At 45.9% G+C, this 19,958-nt stretch overlaps 1 protein-coding gene and 1 long non-coding RNA gene across 3 annotated transcripts; one reads left to right on the top strand and one right to left on the bottom strand.

Moving 5' to 3' along the window:
* The first annotated feature begins 38 nt into the window (after positions 1–38).
* On the top strand, positions 39–18,894 carry LOC142603464 (uncharacterized). Its single transcript, XR_012837396.1, has 3 exons — positions 39–216; positions 16,071–16,110; positions 18,026–18,894. It is a non-coding gene; the product is annotated as an uncharacterized LOC142603464 (long non-coding RNA).
* TAPBPL (TAP binding protein like) lies at positions 11,010–17,998 on the bottom strand. Of its 2 annotated transcripts, XM_075764247.1 has the most exons (8): positions 17,643–17,998; positions 17,356–17,500; positions 17,002–17,250; positions 15,402–15,680; positions 14,622–14,963; positions 14,113–14,436; positions 13,295–13,384; positions 11,010–13,057 (listed from the first exon to the last, which is right to left on the bottom strand). In XM_075764247.1, the coding sequence occupies exons 2-8, from the start codon at positions 17,405–17,407 to the stop codon at positions 13,017–13,019; spliced, it is 1,377 nt and encodes a 458-aa protein (XP_075620362.1). In that variant the 5' UTR covers positions 17,408–17,500; positions 17,643–17,998; the 3' UTR covers positions 11,010–13,016. The 2 variants fall into 2 exon arrangements, with proteins under 2 accessions (XP_075620362.1, XP_075620355.1); XM_075764240.1 differs by lacking the exon at positions 17,643–17,998 and having other exon boundaries at positions 15,288–15,680; positions 17,356–17,464.
* Positions 18,895–19,958: the final 1,064 nt, after the last annotated feature.

The following is a 19,958-nucleotide window of genomic DNA, read 5'->3' on the forward strand; positions in this document are numbered from 1 at the left end:
CGGAACAGCCTGTCCCTCCTCCTCCCACCCTCCCTTTCCACCACCCCCCCCCCGGTGGGGACGCGGCGTCCCAGCGAGCAGAGGTGATGCAGAAAGTTGGCAGCGCTTGTCCCGGGGGCAGCGGGGGCAGCTGGAGGCAGGGCCGGCAGCCGGGACCCTCCCCACACCCCTCAGGTCCCGGGGGGGCAGAACGGATGGGGCGCACACGTCCTGGCGGTGCGGGCTCGTAAGCCAAATTTTGCTTTTCAAGGGTAAAGCCGAGGCAGACAGAAAGTTTTGGGTGAGTTTTGCAAGAGGGATGGGGCTGGGGCAGAGAAGGCTGGTGGTGACGGGGTGATACGCATGAGGTAGTATCGCCTTTGCCGCTTCATTAACTTAAAGAAATCTTTCGTATCTGGAACGACCTGGCCCAACCATGAGTGGCAACATGTTTCACTGATAGGTGCCTGGGAAATCAAGGCCTCCCTGCATTACCCAAAGCCTCGCAGCCTTTCCTCAGACCGCGGACATGAACACTCGTAGCCAAAAGTGACCAGGAGTCCCTAACAGCCCCTGCCATTGTAACAGTGGAACCTCTTTCCCAATCCTTTCTCCAAATGATCTTCTCTCAAACTAGCTCTCTCAGGTTTTCACTTCTTTCTTTCCTTTATGAGTACCTCCTTCAGGTCAGTCCTTGTTGAGTCATCTGTCACTGAATTTCAATCCTTATTGGAGTTAGCAGTGGTTTGGTTAGTGACTCAAAATACACAGCTGCTTTTACCTCTTCATGTTGCAAAATACCATGCTTGAAAATGGCAAGGAGTACGTACGCTTTTGAGGCCGGCAGTTAAGTGACAGCGTGCCAGGAACAGCCTTGTGACAGCTGCTTGGTACAAACCTACAGCCACAACTTCAAGCTTTCCTCTAGCTCCATCCCCTGCCAAAAAACAATGCAAAGCAAAAGCACCATTTCTACTGCAGTTCTAAACTTAATTATGTCTTAAGCAATTTATTTTGAACTTCCATCAAAAATGAGTTGCAAGAAGTGGGAGGAATGAGGGCATGAAAAATACTGTATCAAATGCCAATCACAAAGCAGCTTCCTCAGAGCATTAGAAATGCCCATCTGGGTCGCACCGACAGTCCACGCAGCTCCGTATCCCGTCTGGGGCAGTGCCATAGGAGATGCCATTTAGCGGAGGGACGTGAGCTCTCCTGACTTGTGCCATTTTATGTGCTCAGACACGTGGAGAATCCCTGACAATACATATGAGTGTTTTGAACCGCCCATGTAGTCTCTATGGCTTAAACTCTGTGGACGTATACAGAGATACTAACAACCACAGAGCATCAGCGGTTACAATTCCTGGTGTAACCTATGGAGCTATAATCCAGTTGCTTCATAGAGAGCACGTTCATGACTTGCTTGACTTACATTATTGTAGTTTCCCGAAATTACTCGGTTATGCTAATGGACCATCCTCCAAAACCGCCTCTCACTGGAATGACAAAAATTATTTTGCCCCTGAAAATGCCTGGTTTATACTCATTTAAGTTAATGGCACTCACAAAGCAACTAGAGGCAAATGTGGTAGAGCTGATAGTTAGGCATTCTCTGATTTCCATAGTATTTAAAAGCTTTTTAAACTGTCTTCAAGTGATCTTTGCAAAACAGTCTTTTTTGCTAGGTGTGAGACAAAGGTGACTTACATTTTTTGGTGTCTTTTGACTTGAGGAATAGTTAAAAACTCAAACATCTGGACTGATTTGCTGTATCCAAATGACAGTCTAAAGCAATTTTCTCAGCATTTTATCATGGCTGACAATTTCCATCACCATGTTGTTTGGGAGAGCTTTTGGTCTTTGCCACTTTGGGCTAGAATAGCGGATAATTAGGGTGTGGGTGCATTGTATGTTTTATTTTTACACGTGTGTAAATGATGTACATCATATACGTATGCATCTCTATATGCACATTTAGGTTCATATGTGTTTTATTTTTCAGAAGACTTTTTCCATATGTTGTGTTTGTTTTTCATAAAGAATTAAAAAAACCCACTTGCTGGCTCTTCCACCGTTTCCAGCTGCTGTGTCAGCTGTGATCTAAGCAATTCCCTTTTCCCTCTTTCTCACGCTGGTGAGCTGCTCAGACTGCCGTATGTTATCTGCCCTTGTGGCACACCTCAGAGCACGTATCAGCCCCGAGCTGACTTCTAGTCATTTCAGTCATGTGAACATCGCGTTCTGGCTGTGCCTTTGTAAAAGTTCTTACCTTCCCATGGTCCCATAGATGTGCCGCAGATTGATTGCCAACTCACAAAGGAACAAAAAAGTTATTTTTAACATTTCTACAACCAAAATTACCTCTTGATTCCCCAAATACTTTTGAAAGAATCCAAACAGCAAATCTCCTGTTGCCATCTCAGCTGCCAGTCTCAATCTCCATTTGCAGAACATAAGAATTTGCTAACTCTTCGGGGGGGTTTTTTACTATTATTTACATCTTCCCAGATTTTGCTCTATTTTTTTTTCCCAATGTGTAGATGAACGAGATGACCATCGAGTGACCATCTTCTGGCCAAGATTGTCAGTCATAAATGGTACTATTTTACTCAGACACGTTTCAGTGTGACAGCAGATAGTGACCTGGAATTATTAGTATAGTTTGTGGGAGCGACTCCTGTTGATATTTTAGGTGATTAGATATGCTCCTGTCTTGAACTTCCCTCACTGCAAGAGCATTCTTCCCATCCACAAGTTTCTGGATATTTATTTAATGTATCGATCTATCAAGGTGAGTCATCACACCTGATGGAACTGGTTTTGACACTGATGGTTATTTCCCCCACCCCCATTCAGGCTCAGCAATTATGGCATAAATGGTCTTCTGAAATCCCAAGTCTTGCATTAGAATGAAAGATCTTCCATCAGGCATTACAAATCCTTTTCAGAATTTTTGATTCACAGTATTTACTGCACCTCTAACAATATTTTGAATCCAAGGAGCTTTATGCTGAAAAGATCCTTTTCCTTCAGACATTTGTCACTAGGTTCTTCTCTTTTGAAATGGGAAGTGCCCTGTTGTCCTGGGCAGTGCTTCTGTATGTTGTATCTTCACAAGCTGAATGCATGATTGCTTTTTATTGCTACTGAGCAACCTTTGAGTAAACGTGAATCATTTTTTATGGCATCAAATTTGAAATGCTTCCTTACCAGCTATGTCTATTATCTGCCCAGGTAGGAATGTGATAATGATCTGTAATGCACACAACATTTTAAAATAGCACACTGCTGCTGTGGTGGGAAAAAAAGCAAGGTCTCACTCCAATACTTCATCTTTATCCCCTTCTGGTCTAGATTCCATGTGTAACAAATTATACATGGTTTTGAACTACTTGAAAGACCTTTGATCAGTTTAGTTCTTCCATATATGCAATTGTGTTTTCCTTCTGCTGCAAGGTAGAAACCAGTGATTATTTCTGGATTAGCTACAGCTGATTATATTTTTCTGCATTAAAGCTAGCAACCCAAACAGTCAAGGAATAGCAGCACGGATGTTGCTTTAAGTTTAACTGAAGTGTTCGGCCAAAGAAACACCAGTCTAGTAGCCGATAAAGATGGGTAGACGTGCGTCTCCACTTTCTGCTGCTGTTGCTTTTCATTGGGGAATTATTTACCCGGGATTCATGGACTCCCTTGAGGCAGAGGTGGTGATCTCAAAGAGGATCATTATTAAAAAGCCATCAGGGATTTGCAAACCAATCTGTAGAATGCCTTCTCCCTTGCTACTGATGTAACCTGCCAGGCAGCAGTGATGTCTGTCCCAAATAACCAGTGATCCTACAGCAGCAAGAGCATGTCCATGTATGCACTCCCACACACAAAGGTGGAGGCTCCTTTTCAATGTATTTATTCATTTTTACCTTGTAGGAGAGCTGTTCTGGTGATGCAAAAGGAAGCCCTGGGGGGAAAACCGAAGCAGTGTGTGTTATCCCCTTCTTTCAGCATGGAAGGCAGGAGAGGATAGGGTAGAGCTGATGAAAATAGTATTGTGGGACTGAGCAAATCCTGCTGGAAACTGTGTGGAGGGAGCCCAGTCTGTCTTCCTAGGAGAATGAAGTTAGTATAAATGAACTCCAGAAGACCCATATGGATCCTCTTTCATTGCTGTTTGCACGCCGCAATGCGGTACAAAGCCTGGAGGAGAGCCTGTATGGCTGCTCGTGCTCTGCCTGAGCTGGCAAATCTGAATTAGCTCCTGAAAAACGTAGATCTCTCCCATCTGTTGTCTGTATTGCAGGACAAGGGATATTGCCTCCTGATTCAGTCTGGGTGCTGAAGCAGCCCAGTGACCCCATGGTACGTTAGCCATACTACTTGGTGTCCACATCAGCTGCCATCTTCGCTACTACTGACTTGTCCTCCATGAGAAAAATCACTGAGCGCTGAAAACAAGCCTTCAAGCTCTACCTCTGCTGCACATTCCCTAAATCCAGGGTCTCACATAGGATCACTCGGTCAGATCAACAGCTCCTCAGATCCCAATCCCAATCCACTCCTTTTGCAATAGGACCGACTGTGGAAATGGCCAGATGAAAATTCCTGCTCACTGGCATAGCTAAGGTAAGACTAATGCCCATCTGTAAGCTGGGTGTGCAGTCCAAGCTGAAACAGCAGCAGGCAAAGCTCTAGGACTGGATGTCAAACCCAGTAACTTCTCTTGCTGCTTTGCCCCGAGGGGCAATTAATAAATGGGGAGATCGAGATGGAGCCTCCTTGACTTACACCCCCCCTCCCCTTCCCATTCTTCCCAGCTGAAATCTTTAATTTCCTCATTCCAGTCCTAACAATATAACTATTATCACAACCACCTGACTCCCCAGGCCTGTGTCCCCACCCCTTTTGTGATCTCTCCTGCCTGTTTCTGGAAATTGGAGGCAGATGCAGCCACCTCAGACCAGTTTTTCTTCCGACACCTGCTGCTCCCTGGCCAAGAGAGATCACAGGGTTGGACTCGGTCGCCCTCTGAGCCCAACGCAGCACCTGGCACAGCACAGCAAGCGTTTGCTTGCTGGACACAGATGCTAGCTGCTGCCCACCTGGAGCTTTCTAGAGCTGACATTAAGACAACCTAATTGATGTTTACCTCCATTTTTGACACTGCCCCATGTAATTCTCCAGGTGCCACCCTCGGTCACTCCAACCTCAGTGGTTTCATGATGCTTCTGCTTCTTGGCTCTGCTCTGGTGATGGTGATCCTCTCCTCCTCTGGAATATAAGCTAGAAGTTATGCCCTCAAAAAGGGAATTCACAGGGAATTAAACCCTTAAGAAGAGAAGCTAATCTATAAATCCTGTTTCTTTTATGGGTAAGGCCAGATTTCATAGCCAAATGGCTTGAGGGAACGCTTCCCACCACACCCTTCTCAAAAGCCGGAGCAGAAGGCATCACCCCCCCTTTCCCATCTCCTTTATAATTGTTCAGACGTGTTCAATTCATTCCTCTGCTTGAGATGTTTTGTGTCTTCCCAGACACTATGAACCCTCAGAAGATCTCAGGCTAGCAGTGACGTGAAGCTCTGGAATGGTTCATGAAGCAAAGAACCTAAATTTTTTTCAAGACGTAGCTTGATAAATTCAAGTTAAGGATTAGAGTGATAAAATATACTATAGGAATATCTTAATTTTTATAAACTACTCCAAGGTTTATCCTCTGTAGTGGAATAAGAATGTCTGGATTCATATCTAAATTTCTTTTTTTTTTTTCCCTTTTTGCTTTTCATCCTTTCTTTTAAGCAGAAGAGTTTGGCCAACAAAACATAGATCTTAGTTGAGCTATGTGACCGTTTCTAATGGTACTGAGAAGAGTGAGATTTCTTCATTATAGTCACTGTCCCATTCTGTCACCTCTTCTTTTAACTCCATATCAAGACTGCAGCTGTTTCAGATACATCTCACATATCAAAAAGTTTATACTCCTAGGCAAATTTTGGGGTCAGAAAGGGATTTTTCTCAAGGAAGACATGTAGGGTTGCTGGGTGTTTTTTTTAGAGAAAGAATCTTCCCCCGTAGCTTGAAAAATGGTCCACTTCACAGAGTTTAGGGCCTTTTGCCTTCCAAATCCCCCTGCCAGTAAAGGATCTCAAAATATTTGCAGCAAACCTTCTAATATGAGGCTGTACATATTTATTAGCTGAAGCAATTGATCTTTCATGCGAAGGACTAAATAAGTTGTTAATGGTATTTCATGGGAGGGCAGGTCTGTGAGAATGTTCTAGATATATACAAAAGTATAAAAGAAGAGAAAAACAGCAATTCATAAAGAAATCAATACTAAGCAAACCCGCTACTTCAGAAGTGTTTGAAAAAGTGGAATAGAAAATGTTAAAAAATACTGTTGAAAACAGGGGAAGGAGAGAGAGCTGAATGGAAAGAACAGTAGTGAATGAACTCAGAAAAAGAAGAAAACCATGCCCTCCTTCCCCACAGACTGTGCCTGGTTGTGGTGGAAGGCCTGCATTGCCTAGTGACGCTGAAATACGTGTTGGCAAGTTACATATCTCCCAGGGGATGACTCATGCCAGACAGTTTGCGGCACAGGAGACTGAGGTTAGTCCACAAACTCTTACAACAATGACGTATTGCCTTTCTTGCCTTTGCAGTCTTTTTCCCTTCCTTGGCTGCATCTTATCATCATTGGCCCAAGCTATCTGGACCTCTCCTCGGCTGTCCATCAGCATTGTCCAGTGCTGCCCTGCTTCACTGACAGTCATTGCTTTGACCCTCCACATGTCAATGTTATTGTCCCATACGATCTTCAGTGCTGTTAGCATCCTGCCCTCTACCTCTCATTGTTTTCCAGCCGCTTCACTTCTTCCCACTCTGCTTTGGCAGCCTTTGTTGGTTTGACCTGTTGCCCAGCATTGATGGCCTGCTTTCTTCTGTCTGTCCAACAGTGCCACACCTTTTGTATTTTCATCTTCATCATCTGAATTCACTCTCTGTCACCCTTTGCCATCCTTACTAACTGCGCGCTCAAGAAAAATGTGATGAACACCTTTCATGTGGGATACAGAAACCATTGTTCAGTGGGGTGAGAGAAGTCACTAAAAGCATCTATCAAAAAACCCCTGAAGTTGTCTACAAATGGGAAAAGTAAGGAAAGATGTGGTCACATAAAATTTGGCAAGTTGCATGTAGAAAGATAGTAAGTCAGGTCAAACAAGGCTTCAAGGAACAACTAGCCAAAGGAATCAAAACTAGCATTAGATCTTTCTTGAAACGTATCAGGAACCTTGCAGATATGTAGGGCAAATTGGTGACCAGGCTATGAGAGGAATGCCCAGGGGAGATAAGGCCATTGCAGAAATCTCTGCATCTGTGTTGAGTGTTGAGTGACGAGATCATCGTGGCAGAACTCATTCTTGTGTAGGGCGAGGTTTGCCAATGAACGTGTCTGAAATGGAAGCGGCTGTTCAACACACTGACAAAACGAACAGTAACAACTCGCTGGGAGCAATGGCATTTGTCCAAGAGTCTTAAAGGAACTCAAGAATAAAGTAGCTGAACTGCTCTGAGCAGTGTGCAACCCATGCCTACTGCCGCTCTGGTACCTGAGGAGGGGAAAGTGGTGAACATGATGCCAATTTTTAAAGACTTAACATGGTCTCAAGGGGAGAATGGACAGCTTCATGGAAAAGAAATCTACAGAGGGTGGCTAAACCACAGAAACCACATCCAGACAGGAAGCCCCTGACCTGAAAATGTTTGAAGGCTGGAAGAGTATTAATGAGAAGTATGATATGTTTGCCCTGTTCATCTTGAGCTCTCCTTAAGAAGGAGAGAGGAGGAGGCTAGAGGAAGAGAAATCAGGGAGAAATCAAATTATTATGGTGAGGAATGAGTAGAGAGAGGGACAGGATAACGTGAAAACATAAACCAGAAATTTCAGAGGGGTCACAGAGCACAGCATCTGCAACAGTACTCACTGCTTCCTGAAGGCACCTGAGGGTGCCATGTGGTGGATGATGCTCTGTGATCCTCTGCATAGGACATTGAGCTGCTGGAGCTTGTCCAGAGAAGGGCAACAAAGCTGGTGAAGGGTCTGGAGAACAAGTCTTACGAGGAGTGGCTGAGGGAACTGGGATTGTTTAATCTGGAGGAGAGGAGGCTGAGGGGAGACCTTATCACTCTCTACAACTACCTGAAAGGAGGTTGTAGTGAGGTGGGTGTTGGTCTCTTCTCCTGAGTAACTAGCGACAGGATGAGAGGAAATGGCCTCAAGTTACATCAGGGGAGGTTTAGATTGGATCTTCTTCACCAAAAGAGTGGTCAGGCATTGGAACAGGCTGCCCAGAGAGGTCGTGGAGTCACCATCCCTGGAGGTGTTCAAAAAACGTGTAGACGTGGCACTTGGTTTAGTAGGCATGATAGTGTTGGGTTGACGGTTGGACTTGATGATCTTAGAGGTCTTTTCCAACCTTAATGAGTCTATCATAGAATTGTAAAAGCATGAGGGAATAGAAATCAGCCCTCTCCACTCCAGATGTGCTCTTTTGAGCTTCTCAGCTAATTTTCATCCTGAAGGTGCATCTGCCATTTTTAATCATCTGCTCATCAGTCATTGAAGGGAGATGCATGAAAACCCACCATTCTGTGTGCTGGGAGAAGCTGATTTAGCATGACACATATGCTGTGGAAGGAAGCATGTGTCCCATGCTTTTGTCTGGGATACCAGTTAGGGTGTGGTTGTAACAGAGCTGGAGGCTTTGAGAAAAGCCCAGTCCTTTTCCGTTTTCCCTTTTTTTTCTTTCCCCTTTTTGTCTTTTGCCTTTGAGAGGGGGAGAGTGTGGAATTTTACGGGAGATTCATTACCTGTTGTAGCTTATCATTGCTCCCGTCAGTGAAGCCCAGATGAAGGATAGGCCAGAGAAAGTGATCAATGCAGAAGACTGCTGTTACTAAGAAAAGCAAACACACAGTGCTAGTGAAGACTCTGATCATTATTTCATACTCTTCACAGAGAGAAGCCCAGGCACGGTGTTCTTGCAGGCAGTGCTAAGGAGGAGCAGCTGTTGTATAGGTGTGAGATGACCTTCTCTATGAAAAGAGGTATCCAGCTATTGAGAAAAACTACCTGATGTCCATGGGCTTTTAAGAAGCTTTGAAGTGCATTAGGCACTTCACTGTCTCTTCTAGTTAATGTATGCTCTCTTTGAGGCACGTACCAGCTGAGCTTCAGCTATGTTCATGAAGTGTATCTAAACCAATGTAGTTAGACTGCTGGATCTATTTTGCTAGCTTAAATTGCATGAGCAGAGGCATAATCAAGCAAGGGGAACCTATGTGGGAAAGATAATCCTGAGCTTGGCTTTGTTGTTTGCAATGACTACTCTTTCAATACCACATTAGAAGTTTGGGCTTGTCCATATTCACAATACAATGCAGCCACAGCCCCTAAGTAATCTTATGTTGACTCAAGTGCAAATAACTTAATCTAATGTTTTGCAGGTTGGCAAAATCTGTATCAAATTTCATGTCTTCTATCAAATAATTATCCTAAAGAACTTGTTTAAAACACCTACATTTAATATTTATTTGTAGAGACACAGTATACCTGATAACAGCTTGGTTTGACTAGCAGCTAATCAGATCATAACGAGATTCCTGCTTCTCAATTCATGTGGCCAGGCATTGATGCCATGTGGCTCTTGGCCATGGCACATTTGACCTTGGAAGGCAGCGTGGTTCTCTCCCAGAGACGCAGAACATATAATATTATTTATACATGTCTTTATAATGCAATCAAGTTTATCTTTGATGAACTTTCAATCTTTTCATGGTATTTTCCAATACCATGTGTGTAATAAGTGTTTTATATTTAAAATGTAAGGATCATTGTTGTTAAACACTTTGTTTATCAGTAAGTACTACCTTTTCTGCTTTAGGTTATATACTTTACTTGTTTTTGTGGTTTAAATTCAGCATGAGACCTTCAGGGACACAGTAATTATGGATTCCCCATAGCAACTCTAGTGGGGAGCATCAAAGAGCAGGTCATTGAATAAAATCAAGTGCATTGGAACATTTGTCCCTACAAGGAATACAGCCACTCCTAACACATTTCTTGCATTTCTCCCTTATATTTTTCTTTCCTTTATGTCAGTTTATGGTCCAAAAAGGCAGACAAACCCCCAGCTCTCACTTAATGTGTGGCACAGGCCTTGGAATTTTACCCAGTGTCTCTTTTAACTGATGTTATTAACTTTTTAAAAAAAAAAATCATTAAAGGACAGCTTGAACAAGGTAATGTGGCCTTTATTTGAAGACCTTGAGAGATAGTCTACCTTTTTTATTGGCAGATGGCTAGGAGAATCATCCTCATAATTGGGTATATTATGTCTTATTCTACTCTGAACATGCCTAAATATAACTTGCAGCTGTTGATTCTCACTGTGCCTTTCTCTGCAAGTTAGGGTGCCACCAGTACTCTATTTTCTGTGGTGTAATTGAAGGATACTGGTTTAGGAAGACCAGAGTAATGTCTCAAAGTGCCCCCTATAAGGCATTTTCTGACCTTCCTAATCGGTCCTGTCATTTTTCTCTGGACCACCTCCAAGCTTTCAACATATTAAAAACCCACGTGGGTGCCTGCACTGCCGATGAGTGTTTCAGCTTCAGGCTTTGCTGGGCTTCCGACTCGGCGTTGTCAATCACAGGTGACAGTGACTTCTCCAGTGGTGGCCAACGAGGTTCCCACTCTCGGCAGCTTGTCCTTCTTCCCTGGCTGCACAGAGGCCAGCTGTTGCACCCCCACCGATTATCTGGGGGTGTCTTTGGATACAGCAGGAGGTACAAAAAGCTTCCGTGAGTCCTGCTCCAGAGTAGCAGCCTCTGGGAGTAAGGGGACTGGTATTGATACCAAGGGTCCCTTAGAGCTCCCCTTCCCGAGTCCCAGGTGGTTTCCTACTCAGTGTGGGGCTGCTTGACTCCACAGAGCGATGTGCGAGGTGCACAGACAGAAGACAACCATTGGAACTAAAAATACTTATTTATTGGTAACGCATCAAAAACGAAGAGGAAATGATACAACTGCTTCCACCAGCAGTTACATTCTGCCCATGGTCACTCTTAGGTGTTCCCATGGGTCAGGCAACTGATAAGGATTCATGGATCAACAGCATTGAGACAGCGTGGTGGTCCAGCACCTGAGGAGACTCCACTGGTATTACTGAGCATTGTGCCTTGTTTCAGTATGTTCAGCTGGTCAGGGGACTTGGGTTGATCTGAAGGACTCCCTCTGCTTTAGCTACTGATCTTGCCATTTGCAAATTTTATCAGCAATATTTTTTACAATTGTTATCTCCTGATGCAAATATTAAACAGCACGGTTCTTGCAGGAAGGCACACACTTTCAGCAGTGATTGCTGCTTCTTTTTGGACAATGAATTTGTGCCATTTGTCTGTTAGCTAGTAATTAATCCACATAATGCAAATTATGATGTATACATACACTATTATTTCTTCTTCAGAATTTACGAATTTCTTGATTTGTTAAATCTGCCCCAGTGCTTTTATCAACTACATTTATTATTTTGTCAACGAATGAAGTCAGGTTTGTTTCTCACTACTTTTTTTTTTTTTTAAACATACTAAATTATTAATGTTATTTTCATTGTTGAAGCCTTTGTTAGCTAACTTCTAACAACTTCACACTCTCTTACCTATGATTATTACTACGGAACCATGTAACAGTTGTCGGCATCACTTTGCTTTGTGAACACTGGCATAACACGCTCTTCCAAGATCTTGGGATTTCTCTAGTACGCCAGGATTTTTAAATACCTAACTCCATTGGGCCAGCTGCCTCCTCAGCCAAATCTTTTATGATTCTGAGATGCAAATTTTCTTGGCTACTGATCTGAAAATACTTATGCTTAATAGATGCTGTTAAAACCTTCCTTAGTTGGCAAATAGATTAGGAAGTTGTTTACCATCCTCATATAGTATGAATACACAATTCTATTTCCTTCTGTATACAAACAACTATCTTCTCTGTAACAAAAAGCCTCCATCAAAAATCTTTTCTATCAACAGTTTTACCTATATCCACCCAGTAAGAGTCTAGGCCATTGCTAGAATTTGTTGGTTTTCAATGTGTTTTGAAAAAATTCATTCCAAGTGCCATTAGCACTTACAGCAATCCTGTTTTTCAAGATTATTTTGAACACTCCTTATCACCTTGTATGCTTCATAAATTCTCAATTTTATTGTGTGCCATATACCTCTTTTCCATCCACACCTTCCTTCTGCTTTTTTTCCCCTTTTGGTTATATACAAGATTTCTAAGTATTACCTTCAAATTCCCTGTTGGGCAGGAAAAGCGTTTAATCATGTCTGTCTTTTTCACAACTACAGAACCACACATCTTCTCCATCTTGTAAACTTCTAGCAGTGAAATTTCTATTAAAAAATTTATTGTAACTTTCTCCTGGAGAGCCATATTTTTCCAATTGCTTGATTTGCAATCAGTTTAACCCATAACTTCCTCTGAGGATTCACCGTTTTCAAGTACAAATTTTGCCTACATATTTGCCCAACTTCACAGTTAAAACACATGCATACATAAATATCTTACTTAAACACCTGCCTCATAGGCAACAGCCAAAGGTACCTGTATACATCTACAGATACAGACCTACATACATGTGTAAATGCTGTATATACACATACATATATACAGTCATGCACTCACCTATATACAATTTAATTTTCCCTGAAAATGGAGAAGAGGCATTTCTAAAAATGTATGCATGTTGCCTATAATGCAGCAACCCAGCAAAGAGCTGAAGCTATTGATGTTGCCCTCCTAAGATGAAGACATGTTTTTCTGTGAGTCCACCTCAGCTCCTCCACCAAGGACAGCCCTACCCCTCCCATACCCACCAATAGCTCTGTTAATATTTGGACAGGGCTGGCTCTCCTGAGTAGCATGTGTCAAGGGATGGGAGACAAAGGACTGCAGGTGGGTGATTTCCTCTATTCTGAAGCCCTTAGAAGTTGCTCAGGCTTTGGTTTACCTGAAGAGGAGGGGAAAAAAAAAAGTAAGATGCAGAGAGACCAAGTGGTGCAAAACATCACCTCATGCTGCCTTCCACTAGAAATGAGTCTCCAGCTCATCCACTCCCCACCTTTCCCTCCAGGATCCTGGGATATCCTGACGTCCGTCTCTCCTGAGCCGGGGTACAGGGGAGAGGAAGATGCTCCTTGCTGCATCTTGCCCATGAGGGAAGTTGCTCAGCATTTTAAACTCCTACCTGCTCTTCTCCTGAGCGCAATGAAGAGGACAGCGATGAAAAGGATGGTAGCAATGAAACTCCCCACCAGTCCTTCTGATCCCGTTTGCTCTGCAGAGGAGGAGGAGGATCAGTGATGTCAGGCTGGCTGGAGCGGCTGAACAGCCAGCGAGTTGTCGCAGTTAAACGAGCTCCCCCAGCAACTGGCCATGTGCATGCTCTTGTCAGGTACACAGATGTGACAGGACACACGTGAGCTAAAGCCACACGGACCCAGGGCCAGTTATACTGGCTGGACTGATGTGTCATAACTTGTTGAAGTGCAGTATTGCTTGCTATTCCCTGGTGGGTCAGGAGGAGACATAGGAGCAATCTCCCATCAGCAAGGAGGGTCAGAACCCCAACAGCTCCAACGAGTGGAAGGATTTTTTGCTATAGTTCCTGAGCAGAATTGGTCTCCAGCTGAACATCAAGTCAAGCTGGGCATCTAACTCCTCAGGGCATGGCTGTTTTCTTGTGCCTGTCCAGCGGGGTCCAGCCCATGCGCTACAACCTTTTGCTCTGTTACTCCACTTTTGGTCATAAAATCTCTTTTCCCCTGAAGGAAATTAGATACTTGCTCCCCAAAAGCTGCAGGGAGTGAAATAAAGGCTGAGGAAGTGAAAGTGAAAGGGGAAAGCAGAACAGAGAGGATGAGTATGAGAGGACACAGGAAGGAAAGCAGGGAGAAACAGGCAGATGTGGTGTGACTCAGAGGTTTTGATCCCTGTGGTGGGCAGATGAGGTGGGAGGAGGTCTGGGTCGGATGAAGAACTCGCCCCTTTCCCCTTGACACCTACCTGGTACCTTAAGATGGGCACTCACAGAGATGGGCTCTGCCAGGGTCATGTGTGAAACATGGCAGCTGTAGGTGGCTGGTGCCCGCGCTGTGTCAGAGCTAATGCTGAGGTAGGAGGTGATGCTGTAGGTGCCATCTTGGCTTTGCCGGTGGCTGGAGAGATGCGTGTTTGAGAGAGGGATTTCCATGTCATCTTCAGGAGTCTTCTGTGTCCAGCTCACCGAGACGTCCAGGGGGTAATAGCCAGCAATGATGCACATCAGAGTAGTCTTCACATCTCTCTCAAATGACACCACTGCTGGAATAACATGAACTCTTGGAGGCTCTGAAGGAGATAATCAGGGAATTGACCTATTGTTAGCAGAGTACAAAAGTCCCCATCCACAAGGGAGAGAAGACGAGCTGCCTGTGATGATGAGTGTTAGCAGCAATGGGATAAGGGTGCAGGGCAAAGTTTCAGTGCCTGGGGACATGGGCCTCTTGTTGCACCCAGACATTTGCCTTCCTCACCGGCCACATGGAGCTGGATGATGTGCTGGGCCTGGTGCAGTGGGGTGGACACCAAACAGATGTACATCCCTTCGTCTTCCACGCTCACTCCTTGCAGGCTAAGCGATGCGTCTCCACTCCCCAGCAGCTCTGCCACATCCACGTGGACTTTTGGCTGCACTGTTGGGCCTGTGCTCCCCACCTGGTACCGGAAAAGGCTACGGCCGCTGCCTTGGTGCTGCCTCCTCCACTCCAGGGAGGACAGTGAGGAGCTGGGAGCCAAGGCAAAGTGGCAGTCGAGGGTGACTGAGCCACCAAGATGTGTGTGCAGGGAGGTGTTGTGTGATGAAGATTGAAATTCAACTAGAAACAGAAACACAGGCAAGCAGAGAGTTAAGCAGATGTGGTTCAAGAAGGAGCACCCTTGGGTTGGAAGGGCTGTCAGTGAACTACCCACCCGGAGGAGGAGGCACAGGCACCCTATTCGATGCCCCAGGGGCCATGTGGACTGAGGAGCTGGAAGAAGCCAGCCTGGTGGGATTAGCGGGGCAGGGAGACAGGTGGACACCAAGTGCATGTCATGGTCCTGATGCTTGTCATCCTCAGGGACTGGGATGTGGGAAACCCTGAGAGGGGGCAAGGTGGGGGTGGGCAATCTGCACGACCCCTTTTTTCCTAGGTACCAACTCCCAGCAGCCCTCAGGTCCTGGTGCCAGGTGGGGCATGGGACTCTTGGGGAAGCAGGTTCCCCTCCCCTCATGTCCCTCGGTGCTGTGGGGGCACCCCGGGCCACCTGGTCACCTGTGGTCAGCACTGTCCCCTCCTTCCTCATAGGAATCCTCAGCTTTGGGTGCAGTGTTGCATCGTGCTCCTTCTCCTGGCTGCCGCAGTGGGGGGCTCTGAGCACCAGGGTGATACTGATCCCGCTGGAGAGCTGCAGGGTGGCCATGAACCAGGAGGTACGGCAGGGACCCTTGCTGGCCTGCTGGGAGCTGTATGGGGAGATCTCGCAGTTCACCTCCTCCCCATCGCAGTCCGCGTGCAGCAGGGACTCTGCATGTGGGATGGATACCAACTGGGCTGTGGGGATAGAGGAAGAGGTTTAACCATCTGAATCCAAAAGGGAAAAGAAAGTACAAGATGATAAGACACATTATTCTGGAGAAGCATCATGCGCTGCAAGGGTCAGTCAGAGCCCAGAAATGCTAGGTTTAATAGATGAAGGCCTGCAAAGAATGAGAGGTTTGTCATGACTGTCTAACATCCCTCAGCCTGTTGGCAGTATTTTATCTTGCCAGATTGCACAGAGTTCATTCTGAGCAAAAGAAGCTGTTCTGAAAAGGCGAATAAACAGAACAGATTCCCTTTAGCTGTGTTTGTGCTGTGTATGTATGCCTCGTGTATGTGTATGCCCAGCAAGCTGTGTATGTGAAATGCCCAGTAAAGATGTGCAATGTTTATTCGTTTTAGGCCTGAATCCAGAAGGAAGAGGGATATCGAAGCATCCCAGGTAAGGAAAGAAAGGGTGGCAAGAAGGCAGGAGTGGCTGGATGTAATGGATTCACACTGTATCTGTGCCTTTGATCACAGCATGGGCTTAAGTGTAGGCGTAAGCATCCTAGTGACCTACAGGCTTTCCATGGACATCACTGGAAATTAACTCAGCATCTTCAATGCCTCACAGTAGCCTGGCTGCAGTGTGCTTGAACTCACCCATGCCCAGTCCATCCATGCCACTTGAAAGAGAACTTGGACCCAAGCTAATGGATCCTGCTGGGCCCTCAGTTTCCTCTCTGAAAATGTCTCAGAGCCTTGAATAAGCTTGTACTGAAGTACATGCTCACAGATAAGCACTGTAGGCAGCGAACAAGACCACAGTGAAGTACAGGCTCAGACCTTTGCTTGACTGTGTTTGCAAAGTTACATGCAAAGCAAGGGGAACAGAAGTCGGATGCAGGTTGGCATCCATGGGTGAAGTAAGGAGAGCCAAGTCACACACAGCTGGCCTTCTCAGCAGGACAGCTCAGCTTCATGCCCACTTACCATGACGCTTCCTGCTAGCAAAAACCACCTGCATGGCTGCAGATGTGTACAGTCTTTATGGGTGTGATGATACTGTATAGTGGAATAATTTCTGAGTTGTTTTTGACAAAGTATTTCCCAAGAAATAGGCAACCTAGGATAGCCCCAGTAGGAGAGAGGTGCCTCAACACAGTTTGCTAACATCATCCACAAAGGTCCTTTCTTAAAGTTCCAATTGATGAATTCAGGAAAACGTGTGAAACTTGTGGCCACTGAAAAACCGTCTAAACTCAGTTAAAGAAAAATCTCGTAGAAGCCTGGTGCACGTAAGTGGCCAAAAACCCGGCGGCAGCTCTCCCACCCCAGCTCTCCTGCTCACCTGAGGCTTCAAAGACAATGGGAGAAGAGGAGTCAGGATTTTCCTGTGGGCCTTTGTACTCAGTTAGGTCATCCAAGTTCCCATCATCTCTGACGCTGATACCCCTCAGCACGAGGGTAGCAGGATGCTCGGAGGACGAGCTGCCAAAGGCACGCAGCAAGCCTCTTACATCTTCCCCCACGTAGGAGCAACTCAGGGCAATATCCACCCTGCGAAACCGGGGCACTGGTGCGGGAGCTTTCGCTGGCCCTTTAGGGAGGGAAAAGAACTGGTTGAATGCGTGAACCCCACTGCAAACAAAGAAGAGTGTACGAATTTCTCTGGGAGTTCCCCCCTCCCCTCCCCGCCGCTTACCCGCCGCCAGGGCCAGCAGGGCCCCGCAGAGCACCAGCCCCCCGCCAGCCATCCTGCCCGGCCGCTCCGGACCCTGGAATCCCCCCGGGAAGCAAACCCGGCCCCGCCCGCCCGCAGCAGCATGGTCCGTCCTTTCACTTTCGCTCTGGCAAAGCAGAAGAGAGGGGGAAAAAAAAAACAAACCCCACAACGCTAAACACGTTAATTCTTGCTTTACCGAACACAGGAAACCGGAGGCAGCAGGGAAGCGGGGCGCGATCAGCTGGGATCGAGAAGCATCCCCAAACCTGCGGCTGGGTCCCTCTTTAAGTTAGTATTACATCAGCCTTTCCCACCATGCTTCTGTGTGCAAGCTCATCGCCGCTGGACCCGCTGAGCAGCCTCTGAAAGCAGTCACATCTCTGCTTGCTTTTCAGAAAGCTCGGTCTTCGTGAGAGACTTGCAGGGTGAAGATGGTTTCTTTTTTCTTTCGCCCCGACCCTTCTTTAACTGCATAGAAGCCAGTTTGCTCTGCGGCCCCGAGGCCAGCAGCGTGTGGTGCCACCACCAGCTGCCAAGTCAGCTCCAGTTTTTTTGGGAAAGAACATCACAGGAAGAAATCAAGTTGCAAGACAGGAAATGGATGAGCTCTGATGGTATTTTAACTGGTGCCTTTTCCCCTGTCTTTCAGATATACGGAGAGAAAATGGCTGCTTCTCTGCTGGTCTGTTCCTCTCTTCACAGTCTTGCCAGCCCTGCAGTGACACCATTCACCGTTGCTGTGGCCTGCTATAGTCATGTATACACACCTGCAGGAAACCATGATAAGCCCCAGCCCTTCCAGTACAACGTCCTGATACCCAGCCCAAGAATCACCTTGCACTGGCCAGATGCAGGTTCTTGACACAGACTTATCCCTTGCATCCCAATCCCACCCTCACTCACCACTTCAGTCCTTCTTGGGAAAGCCTCACAAGGAATAGTAATTCTTCCTGCTGAAGTTACGCTTAGGATCCCTGAGCTGTCAGACACAGCCAGCCCTTCTGACAAGCTCTCCCACTGCCTCACCAGGGTAATATCACACACCTACCAGCACACCCTGTGTGTCCCTGCATCCCCCTTCAATTTGAGATGCACTCATCTCTGCTCTCCTAGCCCTATGTATTGTTATTCAGCATTATCTGTGCTCTCAGAGGGCACCCACATATTCCCATTGGCCAGTGAAGCAGAGCACAAGGAGCTGTACAACTCCTTCACCCCAGGCAAACACAACACAACACTCTACTCAGGCAAGGTACCTTTCTCTGATTTGTTTTTATACCTGCTCCAGTGGGGCCACAACTGCATTTCAGCAGATTTGCCCATTTATGCAGAGCAGCTGGGGGAGGTCTGCAGCCTGTGCTGTGGCTGTGAAACGAGTTGTGGGTTGCTGCCTGCGGAGAGGCTCCAGCATATCAGTTGTGATAGACTTTGTTTTGCAGAGCAGTAAGCCGCTATTGACTATTTCTTGTAATCAAATCTCTCCAGGTGTCTGCTAAAGCTGGGACTCTCTTCCATTCTCCAGAGCTGCAATCCATTCCATGCTGGATCAGCATGGCTAAAGGGAACAGCTCTGGTAAAAAGTTGTGCTACTTACTAAGCTGGCTAGTAAATATAACTTTACTGTGTAGGTATCATGTTCAAGAGAGCCATTCAGTGGTGCTGCAGCTGCCGAGAGACAGCTGTGTATCTGTTTTCCTACGCGGGGAGATGAAAACCAGTGAAATAAGTATGTGATGACAGATAAGGAGGTATCGATGGGCAGACGCCTAGACAACAAGGGGAAAGAATATACTAATTGTGATGACAGAAGCAGCAGCAAACAATACCGGTAGCCACAGGACTATATAGTTCAGCTAAGGGAAGCGGGTGAGGCCAGGGAGGCAGATGCCCGTGTACTTCAGGGAATCAGAGCAGTGGTGGTGGGAGGAGACCTCCGGAGGTCTGTGATCCAACCTCTGGCTCAACCAGGTCACTGTGATTTTGTCCAACAAAGCCTGGAAACCGTCCAAGAGTGGAGATACTGCCACCTTTCTGGGTAGCTGTTCCAGTGCTGTGTTACCTTTCTGGTAAAAAAATCATTCCTGAAATTCAGCCCGACCCTCCCAAGCTTCGGTTTGTTGCTGTTGCCCCTTGTTATACTGCTGCTACTATTGAGAAGACTTTGGCTCCATTATCTTTCTAACTGCCTTCCAGATATTGATAGGAAAGAAATATGAGCAACTAATATGGGGTGTAAACTAGCTATCATGCAAGTAACAGAAGTACGGTAGAATAACAGTCATCCCTGGCATTAAAATATTCTGCTGTTCAGGATTGATAGAAAAGAAGATAAAAATAGGGCATTAGCATCACAGAAATGATGTTATAGGTCATTTAGGTGAAACTCGGAAAGTTAAAAGAGGCTTTTCTCCAGTGCAGCTTGAAGTCAACTGTGAACCACTCAAGTTCATAACTGCATATGTAGGGAGAGAGCTAATATTAAAAGAGATAAATCCCAGTGAGAACTACACTGCCGTGGGGAAACTAACATCAGAGTTATGGACCAGAGAATAATCTCTGATAATCATAATGGGCCTGTAATT

Source organism: Balearica regulorum, chromosome 1, assembly GCF_011004875.1.
Source record: "Balearica regulorum gibbericeps isolate bBalReg1 chromosome 1, bBalReg1.pri, whole genome shotgun sequence".
NCBI lineage: Eukaryota > Metazoa > Chordata > Aves > Gruiformes > Gruidae > Balearica > Balearica regulorum.